Consider the following 21,055-nt stretch of genomic DNA (forward strand, 5'->3'; position numbering starts at 1 on the left):
CAATTGTCTGCATGAATGGTTTATTTCCTTGGCTTATGTTAGTTTCTAATTGTCAAACTGGCTGAGCCCTCTCATCTGAATCATAAAGTCATGGATTCCACCGCAGGGCCTGAGAATGCAATCTAGACGGACATTGCAGTGCTGTTTCGAAGCTATCTTTCTTCATATGAGATATTGAGCCAAGGTCCCATTTTCCCATTTCTATAATTCAGGTGGATATTAAACATCTTGCAGCCTATTTTGAAAGGTAGCAGAGAGTTTTCCTAGCACTTTTAGCCAATGTTCTTGCCTCAGTCAATACCCCAAAAATGTAACCTAGCCAATCATTCTATTGCTGTTTGTGGTATTTTGCAGTGTATAAATTAGCTTCTGTCTTTCCCCCTAAAATTAGTGACAACATTTCAAAAGTATTTGGTGTTCACAATTTTTTTTTTTTAAAGTTATAACTACAGCCAGTGACTACAGTATTTTGAATGTTGTGGGCACTGTGATTTGAGGCCATTTTAAAATGGTTGTCGGAAAGTTAAATGCTGCTTTAGCTAAAATGATACTTCCACAAATCAGCGGATTTAAAGCAGTGAATGTGGGAGTAATGCAATCGTTCACAATACCAGGCTCTGCAATATAGGAGCGAAAAATGGCCTTGTAATTAAACCAACCTGAAAATGAATAATAACTCACCTATGTTTTTTAAGGGATTACACGGATCACCAGGGCAGAAAGGACCTATGGGCCAAAAGGTAATTGTTTATATTTTCAAATATATGAGAAATAAAGTAAGGATTGTGTGTTAACCCTCCACAAATGATAAGCCCAGAGCTTCAGCATCAAAACAAAGTACGCAGCAGGTCGGCCAGCATCAGTGGCAGCAGAAATATGAGCTGTGTTTATTCGCCATAATGCAGGTTTCTGAATCTTGGTCCTGCTCTCTTCAGTCTGCATTGAGTTTTGTTTGAATCAACATTCTTTGTGATCCATTTAAACATATGTTAGCGTAAGTGAAGTTTAGTGTCAGAAAACTAAAGGCGCTAATTGCTCAAAATCTGAAGTAATGGCGGAAAATATTTGAAATGTGGACAGGTTAATGTTGTGTTTGTGGATCTTACAGCAGAGCTAGAGAATGGAGTGCAAAATGGAATGCAAATATATGCATGGCGGGGATTGCAAGGGATTCTGTCGCAAATCCTGTTACAGGGCTGCCATTTTGAACAGGCAGCCCGAAAGTGAGGTCAGGCGGCTGGCCCCCTCTCCTCGCCAATGCAAATCCTGCCCACCACACGTTCCCTCGCTAACAAGTAGGGGCATCCTCCTCCCACACCACAGGAATTGCTGGATCACTCCCCCCTCCACAGAATACACACATGATGGTGATCCGACCCCCCCCCCCTCACCAGACCCTCCCACACCAGACCCCCCCACCAAACCATCTCACCAGACCCCCGTTCAGACTTCCCCAATCAGATTCCCACACCAGACCACCCACCAGACAATCCCACTAGACTCCCCAGCAGATAACCCACCAGAGACCCCCACAAGAGACCCTCCTTATCGGAGACCTCCCCCACATCAGAGACTCCCACCAGAGGTCCCCCATAACAGAGAAACCCCCATTTCAGAAGCCCCCCCCCAAATCAGATACCCCCTCTAGCAGAACACCTCACAAGAGAGACAACTCCAAAACAGAGACCAGCCCTTCCATTAGTCATCCCTGCCTAGAAGCTAAAGAGCAGTCCAGGCAGAAGCAGTGAAAAAAATCATTGCTTTTTCACTCGCCTATCCCTTGCAGTTGCTGCCTTAGGCAGATGTCTAGAAAACAGCAGCTGTAAATTCATAGAAAGCGAAAAACACACCACCAGGCTTTAGAGGACCTCAGACCCATTGATCTAAATGGCTTCTACTCACTTCAAAGGAAAACTAGCTTTTAATAGGCTGTAATTGATAGCTTCCAGACAGCCAGATGTCTGGATTGTTTATTTTAATTTCCCTTCATGCTTGAATGGATCTCAAGTAGCCTGCTGTGAAACTAATAGTAATGTTTATGAGCATCTAGTTATGATTGACAGCTCATGAACACATCAAAAGCGGTTAAGTGCTTTTTGCAGAGGGCAAGAGTAAGTGAAAGCACTTAACTCCTAGATATTGATAAATGTTGTGGTTAAGGCCATTCGGTGGCAGGGGGTGGGGATGAGATGGGCAGCATTTGCATTGTGGGGGAGGGGACCCCGTGATGGACTTTCGGGGCACCCACATTAAATACTTGCCGCTTTGGCCCACAGTGAGGAACGCCACATCAGGGCCGGACCGACAAATACTTGCTCCAGTCCATGCCCGTGTGAATCCCACCGAGAGGACAGGGGCATCACGGAGGCATGAAGAACCCGGAGTCCAGCCCATTCATACCCATTTGCATCCTTCCACTGGTGCAGGCTACAAACCTTGATGTCGCCATCAGCAGGCGCTGGATTCTCTGCCACATCGGGAATTTCCCGACCAACAGCGGGCGGCAGCGAATCAAATGCACATTCTCAAAGATTTCATTCAGTTTGGTTGGAAAAGGCAGATACCTATTGGTGGGAGTAGGAGCAACAACAATTACAATAAGAAGCATTTTTAATGCAATAAAAAAACTTAAGGCGCTTACTTAATGGAAAAGAGACCTGGGGCAAAATTCTCCAGTATCGGCGTGATGTCCACCGACCGGCACCAAAAACGGCGCAAATCAGTCGGGCATCGCGCCGCCCCAAAGGTGCGGAATCCTCCGCATCTTGGGGGGCCGAGCCCTCACCTTGAGGGGCTAGGCCCACGCCGGACTGATTTCCACCCCGCCAGCTGGCGGAAAAGGCCTTTGGTGCCCCGCCAGCTGGCGCGGAAATGACTTGCTGGGCGGCGCATGCGCGGGAGCATTAGCGGTCGCTCACGGCATCCCCGCGCATGCGCTGTGGAGGGAGTCTCTTCCGCCTCCGCCATGGTGGAGACCGTGGCGAAGGCGGAAGGAAAAGAGTGCCCCCACGGCACAGGCCCGATGCGGATCGGTGGGCCCCGATCGCGGGCCAGGTCACCGTGGGGGCACCCCCCGGGGCCAGATCGCCCCGCGCCCCCCCCCAGGACCCCGGAGCCCGCCCGCACCACCTTGTCCCGCCAGTAAGAGAGGTGGTTTAATCCACGCCGGCAGGACAGGCATTCTAGCAGCGGGACTTCGGCCCATCCGGGCCGGAGAATCGCCGGAGGGGCCCGCCAACCGGCGCGATTCCCACCCCCGCCGAATCTCCGATGCCGGAGAATTCGGCAGCCAGTGGGGACGGGATTCACGCCAGCCCCCGGCGATTCTCCGACCCGGCGGGGGGGTCAGAGAATCTCGCCACTGAAGTGGGAAGCCAAGATTACATTTGTGTGGTAATGATTTAAAGTGTTCCTGTTTCCTCCCAATTCACTATAAAACTATTTTTTCTTTCTCTTTGCATCATTTACTAATTTATTTTATTCACCTTACCCTATTACCAACCGTTTTGTTTCTTAGTTTGCTTATTCTCATTCATTTTCTACCGCTAACTTCTCCCTCATTTGGTTTTGTCTCCACCTCATTTAGATTATTCTCCCGTGTTGAATTTTCCCTCCCTCCTTGTTTAGTTGTCTGTCTGTCGTTTTGTTCACCCAGTTAGTTTTAGATCACTGCCTTTCTCTCCCCCTTGCCCTTCCCGGGCGGCACGGTAGCACAGTGTTTGCACTGTTGCTTCACAGTGCCAAGGACACGGGTTCAATTTCCGCTTTGATTAGATTTGATTTGATTTATTGTCACAGGTCCCGAAGTACAGTGAACAGTATTTTTCTGCCTCCGAGGGAACGTACACAGTACTTACGTAGTAGACAAAAGAATAATCAACAGGAAACATTGACATGGGTCACTGTCTGTGCGGAGTCTGCACGTTCTCCCCGTATCTGCATGGGTTTCCTCCGGGCGCTCCGGTTTCCTCCCACAAGTCCTGAAAAACGTGCTTGTTAGGTGAATTGGACATTCTGAATTCTTCCTCAGTGTACCCGAACAGGCGCCAGAGTGTGGCAACTAAGGGATTTTCACAGTAACTTCATTGTAGTGTTAATGTAACTTGTGACACTAATAAACATTATTATTATTTAGCTCTCCTTAGCCCTTCCTCATTTAGTTTTCTCTTTAATTTAGTTTCTCTTGTTTTGTTTCTGTTCTATTCCCTCATGTAGTTCTCTCCTTTTATTCCATTCTTTCTCTCCCCATTGCTCATTTACTTTCCCACTTAATGTCCCCTCAGTTCAATAACTTCTCTTAATTCATCTTTCATACATTTTCCCAACTGTGTGGTGTATTGTGAAACCCCCACTTCGGCAAATCATATGCATTGTCCCTATTGCAGGGTGATACTGGTGAGTTGGGAGAAGTTGGACCTCCAGGAACAGCAGGAGAGCCTGTAAGTATAATTTCTAACAGTTAATGCTTTTTTTTTTTACAGTTAAACACAGGGCCATCCAAGGAGCTGCAATGTGATTAATTTGTTCAACATGTTTTCTCCTCTTCAGACAATTTTCTTCACTCCCAAACTTTACCTTGCTGGTAGGTTTGAAGGCATGGGCACATTAAATCCAGCAGGTGTCTCCTCACCCTCCCCAACCATCTGTTCCCCCACTGCACTTTTACCAGAGGTGTGGGCAGCCTGCGTGCCAGTGGGCCAATAATGGCTGAAACCGGTGGTGGGAGAGGCCCATGCAAAGTAGTCAGTCCAACAGGTTTCCCTGCACAGATTGGTGGTGGGCAGGGGGATCCCTTTTAACTGGTCACCTGGGCGCATCAGATACCCATCCACAAGATGTTGTTCTCCCGCCCCCTCAGGTCCTCCTCCCTCAAGTTCGCTAAAATTGTGCCCCCCACCACCCATCTCACTAAACCCCCAAACACATACAAAGTTGCGATCCATTGCTGATCACCTCCTCAAGAGTGCAGTATCAGCAGTAACCACAATGGAATTGCCAGTACTTTCTGTCACTGAGAAGTAGAATTCCTGGGCGGGATTCTCTCAGCCCGGGGCCGGGCCGGAGAATCTCCGCGACCGGCGTGAATCGCGGCACGCTGCCCTGACGCGTGATTCTCCGCAGAGCAGAGAATCGGCGCCATTGGCGCCAGTGAGGTTGGCGCGGCGCCGGTATACGCGCCCCCCCCCCCCCCCCCCGCCGATTCCCGGCCCGGGGTGGGCCGAGCAGCCGTCGTAAAAAAAACGAGTCCCACCGGCGCCATCCACACCTGCTCTCAGCCGGCAGGAACTCGGCGTTGACTGGTCAGGGCGGCCTGTGGGGGTGGGAGGTGGTGTCCGACCCCAGGGGGGGGGGCTCCGATGTGGCCTGGCCCACGATCGGAGCCCTCTGATCAGCAGGCTGGCCTCTCTGGCTAAGGGCCTCCTTTCTTCCGCACCGGCCCATGTAGCCCTGCGCCATGTTGCTTTGGGGCCGGCGCGTTGAAGGGAGCCACTGCGCATGTGCGGGTTGGCGCCTGTGCCAATGCATATGTCCGTGTTGGCACCGGTGCCACTGCGCATGCGCAGATCCCACGGCACCCAGTTCACGCCGGGATCAGCAGCTGGAGCTGATGTGGCCCAGTGCCGTGCTGGCCCGTGTAGGGGCCAGAATTGCTAATGCAGAGGCTAAGTTGATGCCATCAAGAAACGGGACGGCGTTTCAGACGGCATCAACACAGCCTCAGGATCACAGAATCCCACTCCTTATTTCAAGAACAGGATTTTGCAACCTGTAAACTCTGCAAATACATTAAGGGGAAAAAGTTAACCAGGGAAAGAGTACGGCCCATTAGAGACCAATAGGGCAATCTGTGTGTGAAGCCACATTGCTAGAGTATTAAATGAATACTTCTCATTAGTCTTCACTCAGGAGGAGGAGGATGATGTCGGTACAGAATTCAGAAAATGGGACTGTGAGGATCTTGAGCAGGTTGACACAGGAAGTGAGGAGGTATTGGAAGCTTTGATGGGCTTAAAGATAGGCAAGTCCCCAGGCCCGGATGAATTGCATCCCACGCTGCTGTGGGAGGCGAGGCAGGAAATTGCAGGGGCTCTGACACAAATTTTTAATTCCTGTCTGCCCACAAGGGAAGTGAAAGAGGACTGGAGAACAATGTTGTTCCACTTTTCAAGACAGGTGGGAGAAATAAACCAGTGAATTAGAGACCAGTGAGTCTCACATCAGTGGTAGGGAAACTATTGCAGAAAACTCTGAAAGAGATCACAATCTCCACTTGGAAAGGCACGGGTTGCTTCGGGATAGTCAGCATGGCTTTGTCAGAGGGAGGTCACACCAAATAAATTTGATCGATTTTTTTGATAAAGTGACCGATTGTGTGGCTGAATAAAGTGGAGTTGATGTAGTTTATATGGATTTCAGCAAAGCCTTTGACAAGGTCCTGCGTGGGAGACTGATTGAGAAGTTTGAAGCACAGGAAATTAAGGAAATTCAGCATGCCCACATTGACTCTTACCAACTTTTACAGATGCACCATAGAAAGCATCCTATCTGGCTGCATCACAGGTTGGTATGGCAACTGCTCGGCCCAAGACCCAAAGAAACTACAGAGAGTCATGAACACAGCCCAGTCCATCACACAAACCCGCCTCCCATCGATTGACTCTGTCTACACCTCCCGCTGCCTGGGGAAAGCGGGAAGTATAATCAAAAAACCCTCCCACCCGGCTTACTCGCTCTTCCAACTTCTTCCATTGGGCAAGAGATACAAATGTCTGACAACACGCACTAACAGATTCAAAAACAGCTTCTTCCCCACCGTCACCAGTCTCCTGAACGACCCTCTTATGGGCTGATCTGATCTCTTCACACATTTTCTCTACTGAGTAGTACTACACTCCTGTATGCTTCATCCGATGCCTTTGCCAATGTATTTAAATTACGTATTTTATGATTGCCCTATTAAGTATTTCTTTTCACGTACGGAATGATCCGCCTGAGCTGCACGCAGAAAAATTCTTTTCACTGTACCCCAGTACACGTGACAATAAACAAATGCGTCCAACACGGAATTCAAGGAAACCTGACGTACACAGGGATCAGTGCTGGGTCCCTTTGTGTTTGTTTTTTGTATATAAATGATATAGATGAGAACGTGGGGAGAATGATGAGTACGTTTGCAGACAAAACTATGATTGGGAGGGTGGTCAACAGTGAAGACAAGGATCATAGATTAGAGGAAGATTGGTCAGATGGGTAGAGCAGTGGCAGATGGTATTTAGCCCTGATAAGTGTGAGGTGATGCACTTTGGAAGAAGAAACAGGACAAGGGAGTATATAATAAATGGCAGAACACCAGGAAGTCCAGAGGAACAGATGGAATTTGGGGTACTTGTTCACAGATTATAGAAGGTGGCAGAGCAGGTGAATAGGGTAGTTAAGAAGGCATATGGGACACTTGCCTCCATCAGTCATGTAAGAAGTCTTACAACACCAGGTTAAAGTCCAACAGGTTTGTTTCAAACACTAGCTTTCGGAGCACTGCTCCTTCCTCAGGAGGTCTAACACCCCAGTCCAACGTCGGCATCTCCACATCATGGCTTTATCAGTCATGGCATAGATTAAAAGAACAAGGAGGTGATTGCTTTGGAGAGGGTCCAGAGGAGATTCACCAGGATGTTGCCTGGGATGGAGCATCTGAGCTATTTGGAGAGGCTTGGTAGGCTGGGATTGTTTCCTTTAGAGCAGAGAAGGCTGAGGGGGGATATGAATGAGGTGTATAAGATTATGAATGGTTTGGACAGCAGTTGTTCCCCTTGGTTGAGGGGTCAATCACAAGGGGGCATGGGTTTAGGGTGAGGGGCAAGAGATTCCGAGGGAATTTGCAGGAAAAAAAATCACTCTGATTGTGGCGAGAATCTGGAATGCACAGCCTGGGAAGGTAGTGGAGGCTGGAAACCACACAACCTTTAAAAAACACTTGGATAAGCACTTGAAACACCGTCACATTCAAGGATATGGGCCAAGTGCTGATAAATCGGATTAGCATGAGAATAGGGATAGTTATAGTCGGTGCAGAAATGATGGGCCAAAGGGCCTTTTCTGCGATGTACGATCCTACGGCCTCAGTCAATTAACAGCCAATTTGTCAGTAAATGGTTGCAGGGCGGCTACTCTTCCCTGGGTGGGTCCTGCTCTCAAATTTCGAGCCAGGAGTGGTGAGGGGCTGGGGGGGGTTAGGGTTAGTGGCTTGGTGCCCTGTCCAATTCAGCTTTAAGCTTTTAATTTATCTGGAGCTCCTGCTAGTGCTTATTCATTATCCGTGGTCGTGCATAATTCCAGCAGCAAACATGTAGGCAATTCCAGTAGGAGGTACTAATAGTGGAAATCCTAACTCGACCCTGGGCGGGATTCTCCCAGCCCCGCGCCGGGCCAGAGAATTCCCGCAACCGCGCCACACCGCCCCGACACCAGCATGCGATTCTCCGCTGCACGTAGAATTGGCGCCACTGGCGCCGGTCGCGGCCTGCTCTACGCAGCCGAGCTGCCGATTCTCCGGCCCGAATGGGCCGAGAAGCCGCTCTAAAAAGGCAGAGTCCCGCCGGTGCCGCCCACACCTGGTCACAGTCGGCGGGAACTCTGCGCGCAGGGTCGGGGGGCGGCCTGTGGGGGGAGGAGGGGGCTCCAACTCCGGGGGGGGCTCCTATGGGGCCTGGCCCACGATCGGGGCCCACTGATCGGCGGGCCGGCCTCTCGCTCCCCGGGCCTATTTTCTTACTCGCCAGCCCCTGAACTCCCGCGCCATGTTGCGTCGGGGCCGGCACGTTGAGGGAGGCCACCGCGCATGTGCGGGTTGGCGCCAGCACCACTGCGCATGTCCTCGTTGACGCCGGTGGCACTGCGCATGTGCCGGTTGGCGCGGCGCACAGTTCGCGCCAGATGGGAGACTGGAGCGGCGTGAAACGCTCCAGCGCCGTGCTGGCCCCCTGTAGGGGCCAGAATCGGTACTCCCAGCGGCCCATTCATGCCGTCGTGAAACGCGATGCCGTTTCCAACGGCGTGGACACTCTGCCGCCGAATGGGAGAATCCCGCCCTCTATCTCTGAGCAGCTAAAGCCTACTGAAACACATTTTCCACAATCCTGACTGACTTCAGCTAACTCAGTTTACAATGAGGGTTGAAGCTAAAAAGCTAAAACCCTTCTGTTTGATATGGCCCAGCTGCTTGAAAGATCATCTGCGAGAGAATTTATACTTTGCTTATTAACTGACTTATTTCCTCAAATTAGGTGCCATCAAAAAACTATTTTAGACTTCGAAATACTGCGTAAAATAATGAATAAGATGAACGTGAAGGAAAAAAAACATTATTCTGACAGTCATTTTTAATTTCAGTTTCTTCCCATAATCTAACTGATAAGGCTGTAAAATATCTTTCTAATATTCCATTGACTTGTTAATTATGGTGCTTCTATTCCTCAGGGTAACCCAGGAACCCCAGGACAAAGGGGGCCTCAAGGACAGCAAGGCCCATCTGTAAGTACTATAACACTGGAATTGCCTCTAACAGCTTTTATGTTTGTTCAAATTGTACAACATAAGATGGGAAGGCAGTCATAAATCTCCCATTACAATAGATAACGCTTGAGAACCTGAATTATTAGTGCTCCGTTGAAACAAATAGAAAAGTCGTGACCTCTAATACTCAATTGTTAAGTAACTTTCCCACTTGGAACTGAGTTACATGGACCGAATCCCAGTGTTAACGGATTTCATACAAGATAGTGTCTGAGGAACTACATTTGGTTTCAAGTGTCCCTTTAATAAGGAAGAGGAAGTCAGACAGCACACAGACAGGAGGACAGGACAAGACTCGGCTGTGATATCCACAACATACAAATACCCTTCCAGCACTTGCTGAATATGCTGGAGCAGGAATATCCCCTGTAGTATGACACATGAGTCCTCTGTTTCAGGCAGCAGGTGGGGAAAAGTCCGGGTGAGATATTTAGTCTTGCTTTAAATAAAGGCTTTGTGGTGTTCTTTGTGGTGCTTATTGTGTTGGCGTAGTGTTCACAAAGACCACAAAATAGTTTTAACTTAAACAAAGCTATACATTTATTTACACTAACTTGGATTCAGTTGATTAATAACATCTAAACTACACTCATCTACAGCTAATCTCACTACTGGTTTAAACAATGATCTGCAATCACTTACACTATCTGCTCTTCTGACCTTCACCAGCTAACTCCTGCATACACTCCTCCCCTAAGGTCTAGCATCACTGCCTTATATAATTGTAACTGCAGCTCCCACTAGTGGCTACTCTCGACACTACATTGACCCCTGCAATGCTGATAGTTATGATAATACCACAGGCTTGACCCTCAGTAGAGCACTCCTTGGTTTAGAGTGTCTATGTTTATTGTACGGCCATGTATCTTGCACATTTATACCGTGAAAAGCCAAGAATTTGGAGCCTTTTCATGATGGCACACAAGTATAAGTTATTGCATTACTTGCATAAACTCTGATTACATAGTAAGCCCATGGGTTCAGAATCAGAATTGGGGTGGCACGGTGGTTAGCACTGCTTCCTCACAGCACCAGGGACGATTCTGACCTTGGGTGACCATGTGGAGTTTGCACGTTCTCCTTGTGTCTGAGTGGGTTTCCTCCCTGTCCTCCGGTTTCCTACCACAGTCAAAAGATGTGCAGTTTAGGCGGATTGACCGTGCTAAATTTCCCCTTAGTACCCAAAGGTTGAGTGGGGTTACGGGAATAGAATGGGGGAGTGGGCCTGGGTGGGGTGCTCTTTTGGAGGGTTACTGCAGATTCAATGGGCTGAATGACCTCCTTTTGCACTGTAGGGTTTCTAGGATCTGTGAACCAACCAACTGGGAGAGCGGGAATAACTATTTTCTTCAACCCAATTCAACCAAGTAAATATTTTGGCAGATTTGAAGAAGCCCATTGGCCCATATTGCAGCTTTGAACAACATAGCAACCTCAAGCTACTTCTTTCCCACCTACATTCCTTTTGTTCTGCCATCCTTCCCTGATGACACTGAGTCCTACATATAGTATCATCCACATAATTTAGGTTGTGTGTGGCAAGGTCCAGCCCACGTTGTTAATGTTGGCAATCACTTATTGGCAATGAGGATGATATAATCTACCAAGCATGCAGTTCATTTACTGCTTTGAAATTGAGCTGAGACCAACAAAGCTAATTTCTTAGTGCTTTATGAGAGCTGAAGTCTGTTGGATTTGTCAGACACATTCCAATTGAATGAAGAAAGGGCATAAAACATCTCCAAAAGATTCCGGTAATTGTCCAGTTTCTCAGCTGTCTGCTTCTATCTCACAGTGGATACCATAATTGAAATTAGGTTTGTTAAAATAAATGTTTTTATGCAAAGAAATATTGAACAGGTTACAGCAAAAAACCCTTGCAGTATTACAGCAGCTTCCATTCTCTCAGGATATCCCATTGTGCTTTCGAGCCAATGAAGTATTTTGAAGTATAGTCCCTTATTATGTAGGCCAAACAAGGCAACCAATTTGCACAAAGATTCCACGAACAGCAATGAGGTAAGTGCAATAACTGATTTTTGCAATGTTGATCGAAAGATAAATGTTGACTACAGCTCTTCTACCTTTCAAATAGCTCCATGTTATCTTTTACATCCACCGGAATAGGTAGATGGAGCCTAATGGATGGAATTTAATGGGGCTCTCAGGAGTGGGTTGGGAGGTTGGAGGGCTACAGCATGATGAGGGAAGGTGGGGACTGCAGCCTGTGTCACCTTCCTGACATCATGCAATTCTATCAGCAGTGGGGAAGGTGGAGAACAGACTTCCTGCTCAGAGGCTAATTGAGGCCCTTAAGTGGCCAATTATGCAGCATTTTGGGATTTGTTTCCCTCTCCTGCTCGTAATTTATCAACAGTGGGGAGGAACCCTCCACCATGCGAGGAGACCGCCCAGTAAAATATTTGGACTCTCTGCTGGTTCAGGTGGAGAGTCAACATGAGTGAGCACTCTGTGACCGTCAGGGGCCCTCCCAGCCCCCTCACTGCCACAATGTGCAATTGACAATGCAGCATTCAGTGAGTACTAGAGCACAGTAACAGCCTAGACTGTGTACTTTACTCAATTTGAGCTCAGTCTTCTGACTCAGAGCCAAGGCTGATATTGTTAATGTTAAGAGGTGTTAGGTAGACATGTAACATATTAGCGTGGAAATGGACAGGCGAGTTAAGTAGCGCAGACATGATGTACCAAAATTATCTCCAATTCCCCATACCTTTCTACAATTCTATGATAATTGGATATAATTGAAACATATTTGCCAGTGATGAATGGTGTACACTGTGTCAGTTGGTATGCTAGGATCTGTTATTGATACTGCAGGCAGCTCGACTGTATTGCTCAGTCCTAAGGTCACTTTTTGTACTTCTGTCAGTGTTACGTCTAAACATGTAAGGACAGCATGAGCTGACTGGAATGAGAAACTGCAAATACCACTCAATTCTCCAATTTAAATGAATGTCAATAATTTGTCACAGTACCAAGAGCAGATTGAGTGTGATGAAATGAAATGAAAAATGAAAATCGCTTATTGTCACAAGTAGGCTTCAATGAAGTTACTGTGAAAAGCCCCTAGTCGCCACATTCCGGCGCCTGTTCGGGGAGGCTGGTACAGGAATTGAACCGTGCTGCTGGCCTGCCTTGGTCGTCTTTAAAAGCCAGCGATTTAGCCCAGTGTGCTAAACCAGCCCCAGATAGGGATGATTTAGGAAGAATACCAGTTGTGGAGGGGCAAATTACTTGTCAGTGAACATTAAAGGGACAGAGACATTTAAAAGAGTTGTATTGTTTTGAGGAGTTGAAATTTTAGCAAGCTCCTGGACAGTCTTACGGTTCCTGAACACATCATCAGCATTTCCGAAGGATGAAAGGGCAAAGGATCAAGGTATCCTGAAAAATTAACAGGAAAGGGAGCCCTAAATTTAGACATTGGCCTGCTAACATTTAATGAAGAGACTCAACATGTACTCTCTGTTGGAGATAACAGATGCCAGGACAGAGATGGTCAGTGGCATCGTGAAGTGTGGCCAAACAGATGATTATTAGCGCTAGCTCGTTCATGCAACATGAAAGAAAGAATAGCATATCACCATCTCAGTATAACAGGTGGGTGAGAAGGTTTCAGATATGATCTAAAAACACCTAACTCAAAATTATATCTGCCTTTTAAAAAAATTAATTTACGGGATGTGGGTGGCACTGGCTAGGCCAGCATTAATTGTCCATCCCCAGTTCCCTTGAGAAACTGCCTTTTTGAAACTCTGCAGTTGCTGATGTATAGATACACCTTATTGCTGTTAGGGAAGTGTAGTAGCGAGCCCCTTTAAGGGCAGAGGTTCAGATGGTCACATGATCCATTTGGCCAATAGGGCCAAAGAGCACAAATCTTGGGGCTGAGTGTGGGCTCAGAAACTGGAATCTAAGTCATCAGTTGCATGATTATCATTCTCTGTGCACAGGTATTTTGTGAATAACTAGTTCTATAGGTACTCTGCTTGGCGATCATCACACCTTCCAGGATATTACAGGAGGGAATTGCAGGATTTTGACCCAGCGACAGTAAAGGAAAGGCAATGTATTTCAAGTCAGGATAGTGAATGACTTGGGAGAGGAATCTTCAGATGGTAGTGTTTGCTGGTCTCTGCTGATCTTGTCCTTCTAGATGGTATTGGTCGTGGGTTTGGAAGGTGCTGCTGAAGGAACCTTGGTGAGTTCCTGCAGTGCATCTTCTAGAGGGTACACATGGCTGACACTGTTTGTCGAAGGTGGAGGGTCTGTGGAAAGGGTAGAAATGAAGTCAGCTGTTTTGTCCTGGATGGTCTTGAGCTTCCGAGTGTTGTTGGAGCTGCACTTATCCAGGCAAGGGAGGAATATTCCATCTCAAAATTAATACTTTACTCTCCGGTGTTTTGAATAGGAGGTTTCAAGACCCATCTAAGAACTAACCACTCCATCAGGTTAAAGTCTGCACCCAAAAACATAGAGATACTAAAATAAGGCTTAATATCCCTTCTGTATCCATCTGCCAGACTCAACCATTGCTCTATCCCAAGAAAGTCTTATCCAGCGATGTGCACTTTGGAAATCTTGCAATATAAAGCACGTATTTTCACTACGCTAAACATTATTATGAAACATTTTTACAGGGCGATTCTGGAGAGCAAGGACCTAGTGGATCCCCTGGTTTGCCAGGCCCATCTGTAAGTAAAACCAGCACATATATTATATTATTTAAATATATTAAATTTAGTTGAAAAACGTATCACATACATTGCCATGTACAATAACGTTCAGGGCCAGGATTCTCCGAACGCGCGCCGGGTCGGAGAATTGCCGGGGGGGGGGGCGAGAATCGCTGCACACCGCCCCGACGCCGGCTTGTCACCTTGCCGGTCAGGGGCCTTTGAAAGCGCCCCGGCAATTCTGCGGGCCTCGACGGGTTGAGTGCCCACTGAGGTCGGCCGAGTCCTGCCGGCGTGGGTTACATATGGTCCCACACGGCGGGACCTGGAATTTCTGTCTGCAGGGGCCGTCCTGGAGCGGAGCGAGGGGATCCGATCCCGGGTGAGGGCCTCCACGGTGGCCTGGCCCGCAATCGGGGCCAACCGATTGGCGGATGGGCTGGTTCCGTGGGAGCCTATGTTCCTCCATGCCGGGCCCCTGTAGGGCTCCGCAGTATTGTCCGGGAGCCGGCGCGGAGATGGAAACCCATGCGCATGCGTGTACTCATACCGCACCGGCTGGAGCTGCGGAGACCAACGCCGATGTAGCCCCCTGAGAAGGGGAGCATACCTGATAAATGAGGACCGTTGATGCCGGAGTGGTTGGTGCCACTTATCACGCCGGCGCCAGAACTTTCCCGCGGGATTGGAGAATCCCGGCCCAGATATTTCCTCTGTGGTTGAGTGCGCAGAGGTGGGAGAATTCAAGGCACTGTGAATCTGACCTTTAATAATGATTGTCCATACTTCTGATTTTCATTCCAAGGGTGTGGCTGTATTAGAGGTCGGATCTGCCGCCCCAGAATGAGCAGAGTCTGCACAGTCCGGTGGCCAGCTGGGCAGAATTCAATTTTTACAATATTGAAACCCAAAATATCCCACCATCCGTCACCCCTCCCCTCTCCCAACCACTCCCCATATCTTATCCAAGCTAATCTATGCCATCTAATGTCTCCCATTCACTCCTGCAGGCCCTAACACCCATATACCAACCAATGCCCCTTTTCACATCCCCATGCCCCTCATACCACCATGTAAACCCATACCTCTCTACCCAACCCCCATGGCCCCTCATATCCTCTGTGCCCTCCACATTCCCATGCCCGTAATAATCCATGTGCCAACTTCATGTCAACCTATGCCCTCCACCAGTTCTTTGACAGCTTTGAAAGTTATTGACAGATTTGTCAGTTCCAATGAGTTTATGCATTTTTAAAACAGAATCATGTTTACTTTTACCAATCCCAGAGGTTGCCTTACCTGTCCCAAAGGGTGCGTTATCAATTGCAAAATTGCTCGGGGACCAGATCTAAACCAGTATCTTACCTTTCCAAAGGTATTCTGGCTATCCCAAATAAGTCCATCAAGTTCAGACCTCCTCTTACCTGCTCCAAGTTGCACACTCTGGGTTTCACACACTTGGCCTTCTAAAATCTTATTTCTATAAACCGTGCATGCACAAACACTGGCCCCACTCCAGTCCCAACCCACGAAAATAGGAAGTGCCATGTTCGGGTGAAGGGTTTGATTTCCAGCTCGTCTGCCATTTTTGCCTCGACATGGTGAAAATCTGGGTCTTGGCGAGAGCCACACCAAGGGACTGGTGGAAAATTGCTTGTGAATCATTCCTCCTGTTCATATTCCCCTGGTGTCTTTGTCACTTCCTGTATTTCCTGTCCAAAGTGATGGAAGGTAAGGTGAACATTTTCAAATAGCCATGATGTGGAGATGTTGGACTGGGGTGGGCACAGTAAGAAGTCTTACAACACCAGGTTAAAGTCCAACAGGTTTGTTTTGAATCACTAGCTTTCAGAGCGCAGCTTCTTCCTCAGGGAATGAGGAGGTGGGTTCCAGAACCAGATATATAGACAAAGTCAATGATGCAAGACGATACTTTGAATGTGAGTTTTTGCAGGTAATTAAGTCTTTATTAGTCCAGATGGAATGGCTGGAGAGAGGGATAATCACAATTTAAAGAGGTGTGAATTGTCTCACGCCAGGACAGTTAGTAGGATTTTGCAAGCTCAGGCCAGATGGTGGGGGGTGAATGTAATGCAACATGAATCCAAGGTCCCGGTTGAGGCAGTACCCATATGTGCGGAACTTGGCTAACAGTTTCGGCTCGGCGATTTTGCGTTGTCACCTGTCCTGAAGGCCGCCTTGGGAATGCTTACCCAAAGATCAGAGGCTGAATGCCTTTGACTGCTGAAGTGTTCCCCAACTTCAAAGTTTTGGACTCATGGTGAAAAATAACAGAAATAACTACACAATGACATCAATAAGTTCCATCCCACCATCAGACTCACCATGGACTACTCTCCAGAATCAGTTGCATTCTTGAACACACGCATCTCCATCAAGGAAGGTCACCTCAGCACTTCACTTTAGCGCAAGCCCACGATAGCCTTACGATGCTCCACTTCTCCAGCTTCCACACTAAACACATTAAAGAAGCCATCCCCTATGGACAAGCTCTCCATATATCGAGGATCCGCTCAGACGAGGAGGAACATAACAGACATCTACAGATGCTGAAAGACGCCCTCGTACGAATGGTATATGGCGCTCGACTCATCGATCGACAGTTCCAACGCGCCACAGCAAAAAAACGCACCGACCTCCTCGGAAGACAAACACAGGACACAACTGAGTACCCTTCAGCGTCCAGTAGTTCCCTGGAGCGGAGAAACTACAACATCTTCTTCGCAGCCTTCAACATGTCATCGATGAAGACGAACATCTTCCCCAGGCCATCCCCACACCCCCACTACTTGTCTTCAAAAACCCCGCAACCTCAAACAGACCATTGTTTGCAGCAAATGACCCAGCCTTCAGAACAGCGACCACGACACCACACAACCCTGCCATGGCAACCTCTGCAAGACATGCCAGACCATCGACATGGGTACCACCTTTACACGTGAGAACACCACCCACCAGGTACACGGTACATACTCGTGCGACTCGGCCAATGTTGTTTACCTCATACGCTGCAGGAAAGGGGGCTGGATTCTCATGGGGCTATGTCCCCGCCGCCTGCGAGAAAACATGCGCGAATCACACCCGGACTTTTTTCTGGGAAAAAACTCTCATTAATTCAGATGGTCGGCAGCTCCGGCTGCCAATACGAGGCCCTGCACTTCTGACCGCGGGTCCGCGCATGTGCACGACGGCCGCCTGCGGCGCTGACTCTGCGCAACATGGCGGACCCACACAGCGGGCTGGGGCAGAAGAAGTAGGCCCCCCCCCAGATCACCTGTGGCCCCCGATCACGGGCCTGGCCGTCATGGAGGACCCCCCTCCCCAGGACGGGTACCGCAGCTGGGACTCCAAGTTCCCGCCGGGTGGAACCATACGTGAACCACGCCGGCGGGTGGAACCATACGTGAACCACGCCGGCGGGAACTTGGCTGGTGATCCGCGGAGAATCGCCGTGGGGACGTTTTTCAATGGCCCCTGACCGGCGCCGCGTCTACCGCGCTTGCGCGACTGCCCGCGATTCCCTGGTCGCCGGAACATCGAGCAACAGCATTGCGGGTCCAACGCCCCATTCTCCGTCCCCACACCGGGCGCGAATGCGGCTCGGAGGCTCGGAGAATCCCGGCCAGGATGCCCCGAGGCATGGTACATTGGCGAGACCATGCAGATGCTGCGACAACAGATGAATGGACATTTCATGACAATTGCCAGGCAGGAATGTTCCCTTCCAGTCAGGAGCACTTCAGCAATCAAGGGCATTCAACCTCTGATCTTCGGGTAAGCGTTCTCCAAGGCCTCAATCGGCACCTTGGATTCATGTCTCATTACGTTCACCCCCCACCATCTGGCTGAGCTTGCAAAATCCTACCAACTGTCCTGACTTGAGACAATTCACACCTCTTTAACCTGTGATCAGCCCTTTCTCCAGTCACACTGTCTGGACCTGTAAAAACTTAATTACTTGCAAAAACTCACATTCAACATATCGCTTTGCATCATTTACTTTGTCTATATATATGTTTCTGGTGTTGTAAGACTTCTTACCATTTTCAAATATGCATCAAGCACCTTTCACATTCTTCCAAAATGCTGGAAGCTATCAAACCACTTTTATAATCTGGCCATTGTTGTAATATGAGAAATATGGCAGCAATTTGCCAGTAACAAAATCCCCCAAGCTTTAATAAGATATGACCTTTATTATTAATGTTGATGGGATGCGGGCAGCACAGGCAAGGATGGCATTTGTTGCCAATCCCAATTGCCTGAGAAGGCGGTGGTGAGTTGTCTTCATGAATTATGGCATGTGGTTTTGGTACACCGACAGTGAGGTTAGGAGTGGAGTCCCATGGTTTGACCCAGAGAAAGGGAATGAAAAGCGATATATTTCCAAGTCAGGTTGGTGCGTGGCTTGGAGGAGAACTTGGAAGTGATCATCTGAATTAATGATGTTGTCCATGGGTTAAATATTTGCCAGAACACCATGGAAAACTCCCTTGCTTTTCTTTAAAGACTGCCATGGGATTTATTACGTCCAAAGAGAGGGCAGGTGGAAACTCGGCACTTCCATCAATTCAGCAGTCCTTCAGTACTGTGCTGGAGTGTCACCCAATGTATCTGGAGTGTGACTCGAATTCACAACCCTGCAACGCTAAGATGAGAATGCTACCACTGACTTGAGTGGAATTTCACAGCCAAAGCTGAATTTGTCCTCCCCCCGAATGCCCACAGACAAATTCAGCTCCAACAGGAGTCACTGGATGAATACTGTCATGATATCGACATCAGCATATCATGGTGCAATCACACACACACACTGATGGACAGGCAGTTGGGCCAACCAACACACACATAACATCGCAGCCAATCACCAGTGAGAGCACACGCACTATAAAACAGGGAACACCACCGTTCCCGCTCATTCTACCAGGAGATAGCTCAGAGCACAGAGCTCACAGCGCGCCACTCAGACACACATCATGTGCTGAGTGCCTCACTAAGATAGTGATAGGGCTGGGTCCACAGGTTAGCTGGTGAAGCACGTACCCAAGACAGTAGTTAGTTGTTACCGTTGTTTAGACAGTAAAACAGAGTTGTACCATCTACAGCCGTGTTGGATAATTTGTGCATCAGAACGCCCAACACGACATGATATCAGTAGTGGACGCTAACCAGCGACTGTGAGACCTACCTGCACCCTTTCAGAAATCCGCCATCCTGCTCCATGGAAAACATAAGCCCGCCGCAGCCGCTCCGAATCGCTGGTAATCTCGGCGTAAACTGGAAGCTGTTTAAACAGCACTTCCAGCTCTTCCTAGAAGCCACAGACAGGGAGAATGCATCGGACACCAGGAAGATCGCCCTCCTCCTCTCCATGGCGGGGCAACATGCCATCCACATCTATAACTCCCTGGCATTCGCGGAAGGCGAGGATAAAACAAAATATAAGACGGTGCTTCTGAAGTTCGAGGAACACTTCAGCGTGGAAGTCAATGAGAGCTTCGAGAGGTACCTATTCCAGCAGCGCCTGCAGGGTAAGGATGAGCCTTTCCAATCTTACTTGACACACCTCCGTATCCTCGAGCAGTCCTGCGGCTATGAGGCCACCTCCGACTCCATGATACGGGATCAGATAGTTTTTGGGGTCATCTCGGACACCGTATGCCAGCAGCTCCTTAAAATAAAGCGCCTCACCCTAGCGACTGACATCGTGACCTGCGTCCTCCATGAGAACGCGACCAGCCGGTACTCCCAAATGCAGGCGGCCGAAATGGCACGTCACGGTTCCTACGAGGTGGACTGGGTCCAGTCGATCGAGTTCCTCCCGGCCCGCGGCCCGGACGAGGGCGGCCATTTCGCACGCTTTCCAAGGCCTCCCACGCTTGTACGCGCCAAAAGAGGGGACGTTGGTGCAGAGGGACGTGATGCGCAGGCGCACTCTACGCAGGACCGCACCGCGCACGCGCGGTGGCGCAACGAACGCCATGATGTCACGACGTGCTGCAACTGTGGCTCCGCCCACTTAAAGCGGCAATGTCCGGCCAAAGCGCGACAATGCCTTTGATGTGGCAGGATGGGCCACTATGCTGCCTGCTGTCGAGCAGCTCAACCTGCCAACTCCCAACAATTCCGCCAGCCTTGCAGGGACGTGCAGGCGATTCAGTCCCCCTACACTGAGTCATATCCAGATAGTATGCAGACCAGCGATACTGAAGACAGGGAGCCCTTCCGCGTTGCGGTAATCCGCAAGAACCGGATGTCCCCAAGTCGGAACCACCAGCCGCTACCAGTGCACAGCATTGATCCGGGCGACAGGAAGATATAAATGGGATGGTCAAATGGGCAGAAAAGTGGCAGATGGAATTTAACCCTGAAAAGTATGAGGTGATACACTTTGGAAAGAGTATTGTGACAAGGAAATATTCAATGAATGACCTGGCACTGGGAAGTTCTGAGGAACAAAGGGATCTTGGGAGTGTTTGTCCATAGATCTCATGAAGGCAAAAGAGTAGGTTAATAGGGTGGTGAAAAAGGCATATGGTACACTTGCCTTTATCAATCGAAGCATAGATTACAAAAGCAGGGAGGTCATATTGGAGTTGTATCAAACATTGGTGAGGCCACAACTGGAGTACTGTGTGCAATTCTGGTCACCACATTATAGGAAAGATGTGCTTGTACTGGAGGGGGTGCAGAGGCGATTCACCAGGATATTGCCTGGGATGGAACGTTTAAGTTATGAAGAGAGGCTGGATAAGCTTGGG

At 48.8% G+C, this 21,055-nt stretch overlaps 1 protein-coding gene across 1 annotated transcript in view; it reads left to right on the plus strand.

Annotated features, from left to right (window-relative positions):
* The window catches only part of LOC140385768 (uncharacterized), a 205,104-nt gene that overhangs the window by 145,306 nt on the left and 38,743 nt on the right, over window positions 1-21,055 (plus strand). The window contains exons 23-26 of the mRNA XM_072468263.1: window positions 696-740; window positions 4,386-4,439; window positions 9,478-9,531; window positions 14,238-14,291. Coding sequence (XP_072324364.1) covers window positions 696-740; window positions 4,386-4,439; window positions 9,478-9,531; window positions 14,238-14,291 — 207 coding nt within the window. The remainder of the gene's footprint in view (window positions 1-695; window positions 741-4,385; window positions 4,440-9,477; window positions 9,532-14,237; window positions 14,292-21,055) is intronic.

This window comes from Scyliorhinus torazame, chromosome 11 (genome assembly GCF_047496885.1).
Source record: "Scyliorhinus torazame isolate Kashiwa2021f chromosome 11, sScyTor2.1, whole genome shotgun sequence".
Lineage (NCBI taxonomy): Eukaryota > Metazoa > Chordata > Chondrichthyes > Carcharhiniformes > Scyliorhinidae > Scyliorhinus > Scyliorhinus torazame.